The sequence below is a fragment of the Leuciscus leuciscus genome, assembly GCF_965113295.1.
Source record: "Leuciscus leuciscus genome assembly, chromosome: 5".
NCBI classification, from domain to species: Eukaryota; Metazoa; Chordata; class Actinopteri; order Cypriniformes; family Leuciscidae; genus Leuciscus; species Leuciscus leuciscus.
Genome location: NC_138729.1, coordinates 4,453,559 through 4,470,568, shown reverse-complemented (window position 1 = coordinate 4,470,568; position 17,010 = coordinate 4,453,559). Strand labels below are relative to the sequence as shown.

At 36.2% G+C, this 17,010-nt stretch overlaps 2 protein-coding genes across 3 annotated transcripts; both read right to left on the bottom strand.

Moving 5' to 3' along the window:
- Nucleotides 1–4,971: 4,971 nt before the first annotated feature.
- LOC309498110 (dual specificity protein phosphatase 14) lies at nt 4,972–6,482 on the bottom strand. 2 transcript variants are annotated; one of them, XM_082168631.1, is made up of 2 exons: nt 6,415–6,482; nt 4,972–5,686 (listed from the first exon to the last, which is right to left on the bottom strand). In XM_082168631.1, exon 2 carries the CDS (start codon nt 5,674–5,676, stop codon nt 5,137–5,139), a length of 540 nt encoding a protein of 179 aa, XP_082024757.1. In that variant the 5' UTR covers nt 5,677–5,686; nt 6,415–6,482; the 3' UTR covers nt 4,972–5,136. The 2 variants fall into 2 exon arrangements, with proteins under 2 accessions (XP_082024757.1, XP_082024758.1); XM_082168632.1 differs by having other exon boundaries at nt 6,411–6,429.
- A 2,891-nt stretch (nt 6,483–9,373) lies between these two features.
- Nucleotides 9,374–16,220, bottom strand: kiss1rb (KISS1 receptor b). The gene is made up of 6 exons (XM_082169523.1): nt 15,433–16,220; nt 13,784–14,060; nt 13,581–13,705; nt 13,225–13,360; nt 12,191–12,429; nt 9,374–10,964 (listed from the first exon to the last, which is right to left on the bottom strand). The coding sequence occupies exons 2-6, from the start codon at nt 14,046–14,048 to the stop codon at nt 10,584–10,586; spliced, it is 1,146 nt and encodes a 381-aa protein (XP_082025649.1). The 5' UTR covers nt 14,049–14,060; nt 15,433–16,220; the 3' UTR covers nt 9,374–10,583.
- Between the last annotated feature and the right edge of the window lie 790 nt (nt 16,221–17,010).

Here is a 17,010-nt window from a genome sequence, read left to right as displayed (position 1 = left end):
TAAAAGTGAAAAGATTTTAGAGTATCCAAATGAAAGTGTTTTGAAACAGTCCACAATGAGCAGGTGAACTGGTAATAGGTGAGAGTATCATGGGTGTAAAAGGAGATTCTCAGTCTTTGCCAGGAAAGGTCATCACGGCTCACTACTGTGTGCCAAATATCATGAGGGAATTGTCAAACTATTCAAAAATCACATTTCTCAATGCAAGATTGCAAAGTATTTAGGTCTTTCACCATCTATCATACATGATAATGTGAAAAGATTCAGGGAATCCAGAGAAATCTCAGTCCTACAGGAAACCTCTGTTGAACGTGCGTGACCTTTGACCCCTCAGACGGCACTGCATGATAAACCATCATGTATTATATACAGACACATGTGCTCAGGAGAACTCTGGAAAACACTGAACACAGTCTGCCTCTCGAATCTCTGTAACGCAAGGAGAAACTATACATCAGTTTCTCCTTGAAACTATACATGAAACTATACATGGGGTGGTGGTGGCGCAGTGGATAAGACACATGCCTTTGGTGTGAGAGACCCGGGTTCGAATCCACTGTGAGACACCAATGTGTCCCTGAGCAAGACACTTAACCCCTAGTTGCTCCAGAGGCGTGCGACCTCTGACATATATAGCAATTGTAAGTCGCTCTGGATAAAAGCGTCAGCTAAATGAATAAATGTAAAATGTAAATGTACATCAGTTCAATGCAGAGATGCTGGAGAGTTCTCTGAGCCCGAGCTCATCTCAGATGATCCAGAACACTGTGGAAATGTGTGCTGTGGTCTGATGAGTCCATGTTTCAGACAGTTTTGGGGGAAACGGACATCGAGGTCTCAATCCCAAAGACGAAAGGGATCATCCAGACTTCATCAGCGACAGGGAAGCAAACATCTGTCATGAGTGGAGGAGCATCAGTGGAAACGGCACGAGTGACTCGCATGTGTGTGAGGGAAACATTAATGTGGAGGAGTATATCGGGATTGTACAGAGACATATACTGACATCAAGATGACATCTTTCCTGGGAAGCAAGACAAAGCCAGGCCTCATTCTTTATGTGCAACAGAGTGGATTCTTGAGTGGACCTGCAGTCCAGATCACTGAAAATATAGACCCATCATGAAAACTATTACTTTTTAAGCCATAATTTCAACTCATAATTCACAGTTTTATGCAATACTTATGACTTAGCATGCCATAATTTCAGTTTCAGTCATGATTTCAGTCATGATTCACTATGACTTTTTCTTTCGAGTCGGAAATGGGTTTGCAATAGTTCATTATTATTATTTTCCCCCCAAAAAAACATTCAAAAATCTCACTGAGCCCAAACGGTTGAACAGTATATATGCAGACTCTGCTCATTCAGACCACTGAATAACTCTTTTCTTTGAGTAATGTCTTCTTTTGTGCTTGATATGGTTGATTAACTGCTGCACGTCCCAATTCTGAGTTCATGAGCTCTTCCAAAGTGATCACTGGAGTCAGTCTATAGTGTCAGAGGGATTAATGATATTCCCTTCCAGATTACTGAACCAGTATGTATGGATCAACAGGGGTCATACAGAAAACATGTTAGTGTTTGGAATATCAGACATTTGCATGTCTTCTTTGAAAATAAATAAATAATAAAGTTAAAGAGGTCACAGACATCTGCTTTATTTGGCCTCGAGCAGTGGGGCATTATTGTGAAGTTTGGAATCCAAAACCGATGACATTTGTATGAAATGGCAATATAAAACCCCCTTTTCTCTCTTCCCTTTTCAGTTTCCACTGAAGTAAGTGTGCTGGACTCACGATACACTGCTTACAAAGAGGTATATTAAACACAACATGAAGTTTATTGGATGTTCTGAAAAACAGCTGTGCTCACTATTTAAGGCCAGCACACTTACTTCAGTGGAAACTAAGATTTGCAATGAAACATATTAAATGCACAGACCTTTTTAAAAAAAATTATTTTGAGGTAAATACTTAAAGAATGGAAGCCTGTTTCTGCCACATTAGTGAAAAAATTATCATATTTGGGTCAATCGTAATTATGAGATAAAAAGTCATTACGAGATAAAAGTCTTTTATGTCATCATTTAGATTTTGTAATCTCTTAATTTATCTCTTTTCTTTTTCTTGTGTGTCAGAAATGGACCTCCATATAAACATAAAATTTGATAATAAGTTATTATCTGCTAACACTCCAAAACAATGCCAACCAGTTTCATAACTTTCACAGAATAACTTTCAGTTCTGTGTGGTTTTTTTTGGACCAGGAAACCAGACAGTAGAAAAGTACTGTGAAGACTGGAGATTCATAATTCAGGAAGACGGAAAGCCCCGTACAGCCTCATGGGCCGGACCAGGAATATTTGTACAATGCCCAGGTCACGTGACCATAAAAACCTTTTAAAAAAAAAAAAAAAAAATCAAACAAGGAAGTAATCTTCATGCCGCGTCACACCATTGCCACATATCAAATATTCACCATCAGGGTGTGTGTGAATTTTCACTTACACCACGTGTCTCTGTAAAAATGCTGCTGGAAATACACACATTCCAATGCCAATGAAACAATCTAGTTAGTTGTAGATCTTAATTGCAAATGACTTTTTTTAAGATTTCAAAACTTAAAAATACATAAATGTTTCAAACTGAGGCACAACACACGCAGATATGAAAATTGATTTCAGCACATCAGAGCCAAAAATGAATTAAAAAATTAAAATCAAATGTATAACGTTATTAACCCAGGCTCATTGTTTGTTTGTTTTCAAACAATATTTATTTGTCTTGTCTGAATAAAACCAAGGTTATGTTTGATTTATAATATCGTTCAAATAAAAGTTTAGTTTAGTTTTTTTTATGATTGTCGAAAGATGAAACCGCCAACTGCATTGGATCTGACAGCATCGCATGTCATTTTATGACAAGCCTTAAAGGAGCCGCCCCTTAAAAAAAGGGGGATTATCATTTTTCCACATATATTTTGTCTGTGCAAAAAAACTTTATTAACATCACAAGTGAACCTCAAAGAAAATTATATATATATATACAGAGGCAGGCTAAATACACATTGAGCAAATAGGCCTATTAACATAAATAAATTTATTTATGTTAATATCTGCGCAATTAATGTGTATTTAGCCTGCCTCTGTATATATATATATATATATATATATATATATATATACATACATACATATACATATAATTTTCCTTGAGGTTCACTTGTAATTTTAATAAAGTTTTTTGCAGGATGGACGAACATGAGAAAGATGGCATTGGAGACTATGTATGTAATGTATTATGTATGTAATACAGAGATGATATATTTATACATAATCTCTGTATTACATACATAATACATTACATACATAGTCTCCAATGCCATCTTTCTCATGTTCGTCCATCCTCCTCGGGATGCTGCTGTTCTTCTTCGCGCGATTTTTTATCCCCCAAACTACTTCAGCGGACCTTTAAGTAACCGCAGGGTTAAGTAACCTTAACCAATGAAATCAACTGCAGGGTGGGATTTCTGCTTAACTGGTTTGCGCCCAGTGGGATTTTTTATAAAAAATTTTTTTTATAGAAAGATTAGAAATACGGGAGAAATACGGGGAAATAGTTAAACGGGAAGATAGCGTTATAGCAAGGTAAAATACGGGAGAATCCCGGGAAAAACGGGAGGGTTGACAGACATTGGCCAGATTAAATTTTTTGTATTTTTTTCATGGGAGGAATTTGCCTTTCAGGCCTTCCAAGAGAACTTTATTGTGGACGGATATTGTTAGTACAAAAATATTCTTGGTAAACCACAACAATCTTACACTTAATCCACATTGCAATGTCTGAATGCCTTTGCACTGACCAACACATACACTGAACCAGATGGCATCTGCAAGCAAGTGATGCTGGAGCTCTCTCTGAACTTCATTTTGTCTGAGCCATTTTTGCATTGATTTTAATAATCTAGTCCCAAGATGATTTTTAGTGGATGTATGAAGTCAGTGCACACAGATGTGTAACTCACAGGTCTGTTTGGCTTGAGAAGTGAGCTATTTCTCTTTAAAGTCGTCATGAAACAGAAGTTGCACTAGTCTTTTCTTCCCTTTTGTGACCTATGATTGTGACGTATATCGAGTGAAACGGCTTCTCGAACAAGGAAATGATTTTGTCTGTGGGGAATTGATTGGATGGTTGTGGTTTGCTATTGGTGGATCTCATGTGAGTGACAGGTTACTGTGCCCTCTTCATTAGAGAAGAGATAATGTCACTGCAAGGGGGAGGGGAAGTTATTCTGATTCAAGATTATGAGGCGCATGAATAAAAAATAAATAATGATGTGCACGATAAATCATTTAAAAAAACTGAAATATACCATTAAAAATAAGACTTGTCAATTTGATTTCATGGTGTCTTTAAAGTCCCCCTGTTGTGAAAATCAAGCTTTTAATGTTGTTTATATGTTTATGTGGTGTTTTTAATACGCTTTAAGACAAACCATGTGTAAATTCATAAGTCGACAGCATTGCTGAGTATTTCCTCCTTAAAACTGCAGTGAACCAAAGACAGTCTCAAACACACGCTTTGAAATCGCTGGTGTTTCTGACGTCACAAACTACCTTGTAACCAATCAGATCAACGTGTGATCGTCAACCAGTGGATCTCTGAGCTGAGTGAGTGAGTGGAGGCGGGGCTCATTTGCATATTCATAGAACCGCGTATACTAAATGAGGCAAGGGTGTCGAGTTACATTCAAGATATTTTAAGGCATGAAGAAAAAACTTAAATGTGTCAATTTGGAGATCAAAGATGAGTTTTAAGGGATAAAAATGCACTACAGGGGGACTTTAAAATTAATGCTACAAGGTTTATGTTTTGTTCTCTAACGCAATGACTCATTTTTAAGTGTGGTTTAAGCGTACACATATTCTGTTGGGTCACTGTACTTCAATCAACATGCCAAACTAAGAATTCTTCTGCCATCTTCTGGTTGTTTATTGCATAACATCACAAACACTTAATTATAAAGAACACCACAACTTATAAAATCAAACATAATGTTGATACACCCAACATTTTTTTTCCAACATCATTCAAATATGAATGAAATAACAAGAAACACAAACATTTCCTCTCCTAAAGTGGAATCAATCCCCTTGTTTCTCTCTCATATAAATCTGGAATGTCTCCAACAGGAGAGCTGATCATCCTGACTGTATTTTGTCCATGTATTTTGTGCTCGTACTCGACGAGCTGCCTCCAGAAGCCGGTGTTCGGTCTGATGATGGGTCTCTGAGCTTTGAGTCGTGTGTGAGCCTCTGCTAGTGTGTGATGACAGTGTTTCATCAGGAACGCCAGACACAGAGCCGCGGAGCGACTGACCCCTGCGTTACAGTGAACCAGGACTCGTCCATGTTCTTCACAAACCTGCTGTATCTTATCAGCAACTGCGTCAAAATGCTCAGTGAGTCTGGATTCGGGATCATCGGAGACGGACACGTGCATATAATCGATAGTGGGAATGTTTGAGTTTCTGATGTCCTGAGTTGCATTAATAACACATGTGATGTTGAGAGAGCTTATGACTGAAGAGTCGTTGGCCGTTTTGCCGTTGCCGATGTACAAACAGTCCGTGACCTGAGCAAACCCTCCGAGTCCTCCTGCTCTTCCTGACATGGTGTGAACACTAGGAACAAACGTGCAAGATTAATAGTGCACACATCACAACTAAACAAGGAAACTTTGTTATGATAAGCTTTTATGTGTTGGCTTGCCTGAAAGCTTGACTTACACAGACAGACACATAGATATACAGATTGACAGACAGACTGAAAGACAGACAGACAGATGATAGATAGATAGATAGATAGATAGATAGTTAGATATTGTAGATAGATAGACAGACAGACAGACAGACAGACAGACACATAGATATACAGATTGACAGACAGACTGAAAGACAGACAGACAGATGATAGATAGATAGATAGATAGATAGATAGATAGATAGATAGATAGATAGATAGATATTGTAGATAGATAGACAGACAGACAGACGTATTCACATGAAACACAAAGGCTCATTCACGTTTGCACAATTTTTGTCAAGCCAGAATAATAAAGCTGTCTATACTGCACATAGTGCTTTATGTGACTGAAATCTATTCGACACTGGATACACTCAAGAGGAATTTTGATATGCTCTTATTATATATGAATGCTTTCATACACGGTAGATAGCGGTGATGTGGAGTTTTTATCATCTAAAATCTACGACCTGTCAGTGTAGTTATCGATAGTTTACGCTGAATTATAAAAGAGTTCTGTTTGATTGTCTGCAGCGCGTTTATAAGTGGGCTATAATAACTTTAAAAAGGGTAGTAAAATATAAGTGAGTTTATGATTCCTACTCACGACTGCTGTGGTCTGTAGAGCTCTTCTTCTACTCACTGCGGCTCGGGGACATCACACGCGCACAGCGCCACCCACTGGCGGCTTGAGACTCAACAGCAAAACAAGTAATAAATGATAATTGAATCCGTCTATTTGTCTGTCTATATTGACCTTAACAAGCAGCTCGAATACACTGGCAATGATTTGTAACCAGGAAGAAAACCAAACAAAATACCATTGTAACCATTTATCTCTATTAATGGCAGAGGCGGACAGTAGGCCTACCAAAGTACATATACTTGAGTACTGTACTTAAGTACACTTTTTGAGTATATGTACTTTACTTGAGTATCATTTTTTTTCAGGAAACTTTTTACTTTAACTTCACTACATTTGAAAGACAAATATCATACTTTTTACTCCACTACATTTCTGTCAAGGTCCTTGAGTAGAAAGTGTGACATTAAACAGACGTTGGATTTTGGTTGGAAATGAAATTTTGGTTTCTGACGTCAACCCGATTTTCATTTTCAACCACAATACGTCTGTCCAACCTTGGAGATTAACGTCAATCAACCCGATTTTCATTTTCAATGTTGGGTTTGGTCTTCTAAATGTGAATTTTGTCATTGTTTTGGAGCACACTAGCTTATAGATAACAGTAAGGCTAACATATTCATACTAAAAGTCAAAAAACTTTAAATAGGGCAGTATTTGAGGGAACAGCCATTTTTGGGTGTCCATTGTGGACGTTATTGAGTGACTTATTCAATCTCACATTCAATCCCACTACTGGAACTGTGTTCTAGAAATAAATGTGATATTGATATGAGGGTATGCAGATTCAGAGGCATAAGGTAGGCTACTATAAGTATTACATAAAACAATGTAACAATAATAAAACAATGCATTGACATTTTCTTACTTTTGATACTTAAGTACTTTTAAAAACAAGTAGGCTACTTATGTACTTTTACTCAAGTAAAAATCGGTCTTTACAACATTTACTTGTAACGGAGTAATATTTGACCAGTAGTATATGTACTTTCACTCAAGTAAAGAAGTTGTGTACTTTGTCCATCTCTGAGGTGATTAGTATTAAAAACATCAATAGGCCTAGTTGATAAACATGCTCTTAAGGTTCTAGAATGAATGAATGAATGTATGAAACTTGTTGTTGATCCTTTCAGATCAATCCATGATGAAACACACTCGGTTGCTGTCAAATCAAAATAGTCAAAATGGTATTTTAACGTTTTATATCTGATTTCTATTCATTGGGATCAGTTTGTGTTATTTGTTTGTTTTTTACCATTCTCTTTCCTTGAAGACTACATGGTTATAAAAATGGTTTTCGGATTGTTTTCTATGAATATGCAAATGAGCCCCGCCTCCACTCACTCACTCAGCTCAGAGATCCACTGGTTGACGATCACACGTTGATCTGATTGGTTACAAGGTAGTTTGTGACGTCAGAAACACCAGCGATTTCAAAGCGTGTTTTTGAGACTGTCTTTGGTTCACTGCAGTTTTAAGGAGGAAATACTCAGCAATGCTGTCGACTTATGAATTTACACATGGTTTGTCTTAAAGCGTATTAAAAACACCACATAGACATATAAACAACATTAAAAGCTGGATTTTCACCACAGGGGGACTTTAAATGGGCTATATGTATATAGAAACGCGTGTTATTAGTGACACCTGTGGCCGTTAAGTGAACTGCAGCCAGCAAAAAAAAAGAAAAAAAAGAAAAGGAAATCTTGCATTATGATTTGTTGACTTGTTCATATGATATGACATGTTTCCTGTTCAAATGGATAGGTAACATCTTCAGTATTACAGAAATGTTTAATTTATGGCAAGAAACCTTACACAAGGTGGAAATTCAAAAAACTGTCCCAATCACCCTTAAAGGGATGGTTGATTATGATTTCACTTTTCTAACTTTAGTTAGTGTGTAATGTTGCTGTTTGAGCATAAACAACATCTGAAAAGTTACAATGCTCAAAGTTCAAAGCAAAGGAATATATTTTCTTTTAAAGAAATTGCTTTTTAAGGACTACAACAAACGGCTGGTAGAGACTACAAGACATTCCTCCCGGGTTAGTGACATCATCACCAACCCTAAAATTTACATGAACCCCGCCCCCGGAACATGATTTATAGATTATATCAAGACAGAATATGCTAATCAATGACTAGAAGATAACTACACATAAGCTACATAAACTAACCATTCAGAAATGTCTACATGTTGTCACTTCTTGAGTCTCTCCATCTTTCTGACTCCGGTTTGAACATAAAAGGCTAAACGTTTTTGAAATTTCCAGGACACAAGCTGTTGAAGCTCCGCCCCCTGTGCCGGGAGCAGCAGCTCATTTGCATTTAAAGGCACGGACACATAAACGGTGCGTTTTTCCTCACCCTCAAAAAGTGACAAATTTATCATGCTATATAAAAATATCTGTGGGGTATTTTGAGCTAAAACTTCACATACACACTCTGGAGATATCAAAGACTTATTTTACATCTTGTGAAAAGTGCATTATACCACCCCTTTAAAAGAACCCCAATGAAGCAAATTAAGCGAGTCCTTAAATTTTAATTCTGTGCATGTGGAGTGATAGCATTACAAAGGAAGACCTCGAGAAGTGAGAATGTTTGATACAACATTGCACTTATGGATCAAGATGCCCAACAACATGCTCATCAACAACATGTCTTTAGTATTGATGAGGAAGTGGCATTTTAAACAACATGGAAGAAGAACATGGAGGAAAATATAGAGGTCAAACTGAGAGTGACTTAGATTGAAGTCCAAAGGAGTAAGACTGAGCCGCAGGTTAGTGGATCCGTGCTTATCGTCTAAGAAAGTCAAGCTATGTTTGTGGATATTTCTGTTTATATGTAAAGATGAAAGAGTAGCCTTGTAAAAACAAGTGCACTTAATTATACTGAATGTTCCCTTGTAGTGTACTTTAAATCTTAAAAATATACTTTTTAGAACTGTGCTTGCAGATAATATAACATTTATATGAAATAAGATCTCACTTTCATGACTGTTTCTCCACACACTTACAAAAGTGCCATTTGTAATGTAAAATATTTTAATAATCTTGTGTCATGCTGTAAAATACCTGATTATTGTACTTGATATTACATTTAAAGTCAATATATCTTAAATGTAGCCTACTAAATTGCAACTTCATCAAAACAAATGTGCAATTACAAATATATTTAAACATGTCATACAAGTTTCAGTATAATAACACTGAAGTATTATGTTAGCTAACCATACTGTAATGTTTTTGACAGTACATTCAACAATACACCATATTTCAAAAAAAGCGCTATAATTTCAGCTATTTGCATTTAAAATAAATTTTAATAAGTCTCCTTGTAGTCACATTTTATTTTATTTATTTTATTCCATAAAACTCATCTTTGATCATCAAAATGACATATTTAAACGTTTTATTCCTTGAAAACAAAATCTTCATGCCTTATTTTGAATGTAACTCGACACTCTTGCCTCATTTAGTATACGCGGTTCTATGAATATGCAAATGAGCCCCGCCTCCACTCACTCAGCTCAGAGATCCACTGGTTGACGATCACACGTTGATCTGATTGGTTACAAGGTAGTTTGTGACGTCAGAAACACCAGCGATTTCAAAGCGTGTTTTTGAGACTGTCTTTGGTTCACTGCAGTTTTAAGGAGGAAATACTCAGCAATGCTGTCGACTTATGAATTTACACATGGTTTGTCTTAAAGCATATTAAAAACACCACATAGACATATAAACAACATTAAAAGCTGGATTTTCACCACAGGGGGACTTTAAAGTCACCATGAAATCAAATTGACAAGTCTCATTGCAAGTAACATGCATTGTAAAGCATTACATTCAGTTCAAACCCAAGTATATTCTTTCAAAGTGAATTATTTCTGTAATAAGTATAGCCTACTATTTCTTTTCCAAGTGTATATATTCAGTCCCATAGCGTCATAGTGTATTCAGAAATAATTGTTTTAATTTGAATTGTTAGTTTATTCAAGTTGAATCAAAAATTATGTTCTTCTAATCACATAATTTTGGTTCTTTACCTTTTACCTTTCAGTCCCATAACTCAGGTCGGAGGGCATCTTCATAAAGCGTTATTGATTTTGTCAATAAAAGGTATAATTATGCATAACCTGTCCAAAGCATCCTTTGAGGCCGGGATGAAAGAAAGTTCATCTCCCTGTTATAGGTTATGGGCTCGGTTGTTCGCGCGCTCCTTTTGAAGATCAGAGGAAACACACTTCTGAAGGCCTTTCTAAAGTTGGCTCCCATGAAGGCGTAGATCACGGGGTTTATGGAGGAATTGGAATAGGACATGCAGTGAGCCCAGATCTTGAGTTTGTAGAGCGTATAACTGTGACTGACATCCTCAGAACAGAACGCTTGTAAGAGGATCAGGATCTGAATGGGACCCCAGCACACTATAAACAGCAGAACCATTACAACCACCATTCTGGAGACTCTGGTCCGCACGGCTTCCACTCGTTCTGCTGGAGTCTGCAGCTGGAGAACACCATCAGACAAATCACGGTTCATTAGGGGTTTATATACAGTCAAACCAACATTTATTCAGACACCTTCAACATTATCACAGTTTATTCGCTATAGTTTAGAAAATGGAAATAAAATATGAGTTATCACATCAGTTGATATTTGACTGGTTTTGTCCGTCCTTCTGTTAGACTCTCACAGATGAATTATGTTGAATATCTGTCAGCTGTTAAATGTAACTACACAATTAGATAATACCAATTTAGATCAACAAATTACCAAGCAGTGCTTCATTTTGTTCAGTCTGTGTGTAAAAAGGTCGCATTAGAAATTAAAGAAGAAACACTTCAGCAAAACATGATCAGGTCAAAGTGTCTGAATCATTTTTGGTCCCACATTTTTATACATTTTACTGGTAGTCACTGTATGAATAATTTTTGGGTATAATATGTCACAGTTTACTTTATTTTGCCATCCTCACTTACATAAATGAACTATAGTGTCCTGCACCCACTAGTAAAAAATGGATAATAAAAAATTATATCTGGTGTTGAATCATTTTTGGTTTGACTGTATATCATTTTCTTCTATACTGAAAACCCTAATAAGTCGACTGCACTTTATTGATGGAGTGATCTCGTTTCCTCAATTTGAGTAATTGGGTCTCTCAAAACATGTATATTTAAGTTCACTTAACTTGGTGTTCATGTAGACTACATAAATTGCTATGTCCACTTAACTAGGTGTTCATTAGTGTATTTACAGAATTAAGTTCACTTAACTTGGTGCTCATGTCGACTGAAATTGCTAAGTTTACTGTGTTCATAGTGTACTAAAATGGTTGAGTTCACTTAACTCAGTGTTCATATAGCATACTTACAGAATTAATTTCACTTAGTGTTAATGTAAACTGAACTTAAATTGCTAAGTTCACTTAACTTGTTGTTCATATAGTGTACTTACAGAATTAAGTTCACTAGTGTTAATGTAAACTGAACTTAAATTGCTAAGTTCACTTAACTTGGAGTTCAATTAGTGTACTTACAGAATTAAGTTCACTTAGTGTTAATGCAAACTGAACTTAAATTGGTAAGTTCACTTAACTTGGTGCTCATATAGCGTACTTACAGAATTGAGTTCACTTAGCAATTTAAGTTCAGTTTACATTAAAACTAAGTTCACTTAACTTTGTGATTATGTAGTTGACTTAATATGCAGAAATGTACCAGCAGCAGTACCTGGTTACAGCCATGAACAGGTCCCACCGTGGCTTGACCCATGCGTTTGAGCATGAAGGTGTAACACATGCAGATGGTGATCAGAGGCAGCAAGTAAACAGCCAAGAAGGAGTAAAGAATATAAGCTCTCTTATGAACGAGAGAAGGAAAGGCCTCAGTGCAGTAGGTCTGCGGACCGAACCAGAACGAAGACTCTGTGTGCTGATACAGCGCGATCGGCACCGAAAACAGCAGAGAAACTGTGTGAAAACATATGAATATAATCATTTATTTCACCACAGCCAATAAAAACTATGAAAATAAAAGCCATTCATTCAAACCAAAATAACCCAAATGGCTGTGGCACAAAGGTTATCATGAACTCCGAGAAATTACAATAATGTACTATTCCAGCTAGTCACCTTTAGCATAGAGTCTTAAAAATAAAGCTTCTTTATTGGAATTGATGGTTCTATAAAGAACTTTTAACATTCACGGAACCTCCATTCCATTGCAGAAAAAGTTCTTTAGATAATTAAAATGTTCTTCATACTAAGAAAAAAAAATTGGTTCATTTACAGAAATGATCACTAAGGAACCAATAATGGTTCTTTATGGCACCTCGGTGAAAACCTCCTTTATTGGTAACACTTTACAATAAGCTTCATTAGTTAACATTAGTTAACATGAACTAATAATGAACTGCACTTATACAGCATTTATTATATTATATTAATATTGTTCATTTCAATATTTACAAATACTTCATCAAAATCTTGTCAACATTAGTTAATGCACTGTGAACTAACATGAACAAACAATGAACAGCTGTATTTTTATTAACTAACATTAACAAAGATTAATAGATACTGTAACGAATGTATTGCTCATGATTAGTTCACGTTAGTAAATACATTAACTAATGTTAACTAATGAACCTTAATGTAAAGTGTTACCCCTTTATTTTTATGAGTGTGTAACTATAATAAGATTTTTTTTAATCAAAAGTGATTAATATAAGCTTGTACTTAAACTGATTGGAATGATTTTCATACATATCCATATAGTGGTGCATACAGTCAGAGCCATCTGTGGCGTTCGGTGATGGAGAGACTGGAGCGGGTAGACCGTCACATAAAACCGATCCACACTCATCGCTGATAGAGTGATGCATGTTGCCTGTGCCGTTACCTGAGTTCAGTCAGACACACAACTACATCACACATTCAGCATTTACTGTAGGGTTTAGCCTAGAACACTTTAGCTTCATTCATCATATTCAGTTTTAAATGCATTTTGCCCAGATTTCTGCTCATGTAATGAATAACATTATTGATCTTTATGTACAATATGGCATTTCATGCATGATATTTTTCCTCTCTCCTACATAGAAAAATGATAATGCTCTCACCTGTTGCAGATAATTGACCAGCCGACACATGAAGTCTCCAAATATCCAGCTAGGAAGAGTGTATAAAGTGGCAGTGAAAGGAACACAACAAACCAGGAAAAGTATATCCGTGGTTGCAAGATTAACTGAAGAGAAAAAGAGTGTTTATTAAAACCACGTGATAAGCACTGTACATTATACTCTGAGACACAAACCTTTTATACCTATGTAGAGGTTCGTAACCGTTTTCATCTGCTGGTTTTTGACGACGACATAGATGACCAAGAAGTTCCCCACCAAGCCCACACACATAATAAGGGTGAAGAACACTGGGACCAGCCAGGCGTCCATCAGCGGCACTGGGCTTTCAGATCTCATGGGATCTGATTGGTTGCAATCATGAATCTTTGCTTGATTACTGCACAAGATGAGTTCTGGAGCCTCGCTGGTCCTGTTACTTTCTGCCATTAGATAGAGATGCGTCACCATGCTAGTAATATCCTGAAACGCAAAAACATATTCAGGTTTATTTTCTGAGTAAAAGCATTAATGTTCATTATGCTATTTGCACATAACGCGTTACAGGTTATCTCAGGGTTTTGGGCTATTTACATGAACATGGTTTTTAGTTCAGTTGCATTGAATGGCATGCATTGAAATGATATGTAGACTCTACGTAAGTTCACTTAGCTTGGTGCTCATGTAGACTCAGTACTTAAACTGCCATGTTCACTTAACTGGGTGTCCATATAGTGTACTTAAAGACATACAGCAAGTTCACTTAACTTGATGTTCACATAGTGCACTTAAAGAATTAAGTTCATTTAACTTGGTGCTCATGTAGACTACTTAAATTAATTAAGTTCACTTAACATGGTGTTCATATAGTGTACTTAAAGAATTAAGTTCATTTAACTTGGTGCTCATGTAGACTACTTAAATTAATTAAGTTCACTTAACATGGTGCTCATAAAATGTACTTAAACTGCCAAGTACACGTAACTTGGTGTTCATATAGTGTACACATGTACATTTCAATGGCATGCATTAAGTCTTCCAATATCAATGTTCAGAGCAAACGTGCACAGTGAGATCATATCGTGTACAGTCTTCCATATCATCATGATAACTAATGAGTATAATCTTTAATAAGATTATATACTATCATTTACCAGTTAAACAAAGATAATACAGAGCAAAAATCATATTATTAACAATTTATCTTTGTTTTTTCCACTTGTTTTTAACTGGTTTATAATTACGAGTGAAACAAAAATCTGCCAGTGTAGCACGAAAAAACTCCAGTCGTATTAAAGTTACATCATATGAAAACAGGTCTCAATATCTTCATATTTCAAGTAAATGTATTATGTTTCAAGGATTTTTAGATATATTTATTCGATAACAAGTTAAAGACTGATTAAACCTTTTTAAGAAGTCATTTTGGTATCACTTTATTTTATTTGCAGTTACATGTTACTATAGTATTAACAGAAAATTATGCATAATTACAAACACCTAACCCCTAAATCAGTTACACTTTATGCTAAGGTGTCCTTATGACAGTGTAGTAGCTATAGTTAATTTACTGATTAATATTAGTTAACAACTTGTACTTACTATAGGATTAGGGTTTGTTGATTGTAATTATTTATGATTTACTGTTAGAGTTATTACATGCAATGTAAACATTACACTGTAACACCAGCAACTTAATATCTGTGCACATTAAACAGTCAAATTACCAAATAGACCTAAATGCATCATACAGAAGAGTCTACAATTTCATAAACATATTACTCTTTTCACGGTATTTCCCCAAATTTAAAAAATAAAAAATAAATAAAAAAAATAACATGCAATATTAGCTTACCTCTTTTAAAAACCTTTGCTCTTATTAGAAAGGAAAGATTCTTCGTAAAACATCCTTCAGTCCAAAGAGAAGCTAAATCTGAGTCAGTGAAGATCTCCTCATGCAGTGACTCGAGCACGAGCAGGGAGGAGCAAAACACACAACACACATTTTTTTATACAAGGGTTCAACTTTATTGTCATGTTACCAATCGTGATTTGATATTAGCACTTTTAGCTAGAATTCAGAGACTAGTTAATAACCGCGATCAAGGCGATAGTGAGCTCACAGCTGTGCTAATGTCCAGAAACACACACTAAATAAGGAAACTTGCAGTTGTCTAGTAGTATGAGTTTATTGTCTGTTATGCAGCAATCACTAGAGAAATATATTTTCGATAAGCCATGGGCCTATTAACATTGTGCATGCTTGATATATAAAAAAATTAAATATACAATAGCTGACTCAGGAATAAAGGTAGATCACAGCATTATGTAACCTAAATTCACTCTAAATCTTGCTTGATAGCCATAGTAGTCAGTTATGTCAGGAGCTTCATAGAGTTTAGGTGTGTTCGACATCGGCTGCGGCTGGATGTAACCGATCGGCGAGAGTAGCCACGTGCAGGCGGGGAGGAGCTGCAAACGGAGACGTGAAGTCGGACACTTTCTGGTTCCCGTAGTGACCGCTCACGTGGTGTTCGCGTACTTTACCACAGCTGAAGTGAAATAAATGTAATATTGGCCAAATAATACACAGATTTTCAGAGACATTTTCATTCAATAGGCCTACTTTATGTACTGCTTCATACAGCGTCTGTTTGAACAAGAATACAGTTCAACATAATTGCTACAATTAATGAAGTGGAGTCTATACGTTTTTTAATCAGTTTTAATTTGATAAACATGACACAATATAACATACGACATGAAAAGAGTGTTTACTGTTATAAAAAACTGATTTGTGAGCTTTAGAGTAACTAAAGGGTGTTCGAATAAACACGAAACACACGTGATCGTTGTCATGCGGTGAATCCGGCCAATCGTGGGACAGCTGTGTCGTCATCAGCCCTCCTGCAGCCCAGTGCAGCCGCTCTTGAGAAGCTGCGCTGGCTGAGTTCTCCGGCTACTCTCGAAATGCTCTCGCGGTACTTTGATGTCATATGTCACAGTCACGTGGCGTCGGCGCTGTATCAAGTCGGACAACATTTCTAACCGGCATGCACTGCTTCAAGTCAACCGCCGATCGGTCTGCGCAGAGCTGTATGAAGTCGAACAAGCCTAGTATCATCTTTAATACTCGAATTAAATAGCTGAAATGTTCTTTATCACTATAAATAAAAACTTAAATAACCTGTTAAACTTGAAAGTATTATGCAATCATTTAAGACATTTCTCATAGGCTAGATTTTTTTAGTATGAAGTGTTCTTGAAAATTGTGTAAAAAACCCCCTCAGGTTGTATATAGCTCTGCACATTTTTTGTCTTTAATTAACATTAGCTCCATGATCGATGATTAAAGTCCCCTTGTGGTGAATCATTTAATCCCTTAAAATCATCTTTGATCACCAAAATTACATATTTAAAAGTGTTTTTGTTT

What these genes read in the sequence shown, in the direction of transcription:
- LOC309498110 (XM_082168631.1), bottom strand. Translation starts at nt 5,676, where the DNA reads ATGTCAGGAAGAGCAGGAGGACTCGGAGGGTTTGCTCAGGTCACGGAC.
- kiss1rb (XM_082169523.1), bottom strand. Translation starts at nt 14,048, where the DNA reads ATGGTGACGCATCTCTATCTAATGGCAGAAAGTAACAGGACCAGCGAG. An exon ending in TGGTCAATTATCTGCAACAG is followed by an intron (nt 13,361 to 13,580) that starts GTGAGAGCATTA and finishes GACTGAACTCAG; the next exon opens with GTAACGGCACAGGCAACATG. An exon ending in CTGTTCATGGCTGTAACCAG is followed by an intron (nt 10,965 to 12,190) that starts GTACTGCTGCTG and finishes GGTGTTCTCCAG; the next exon opens with CTGCAGACTCCAGCAGAACG.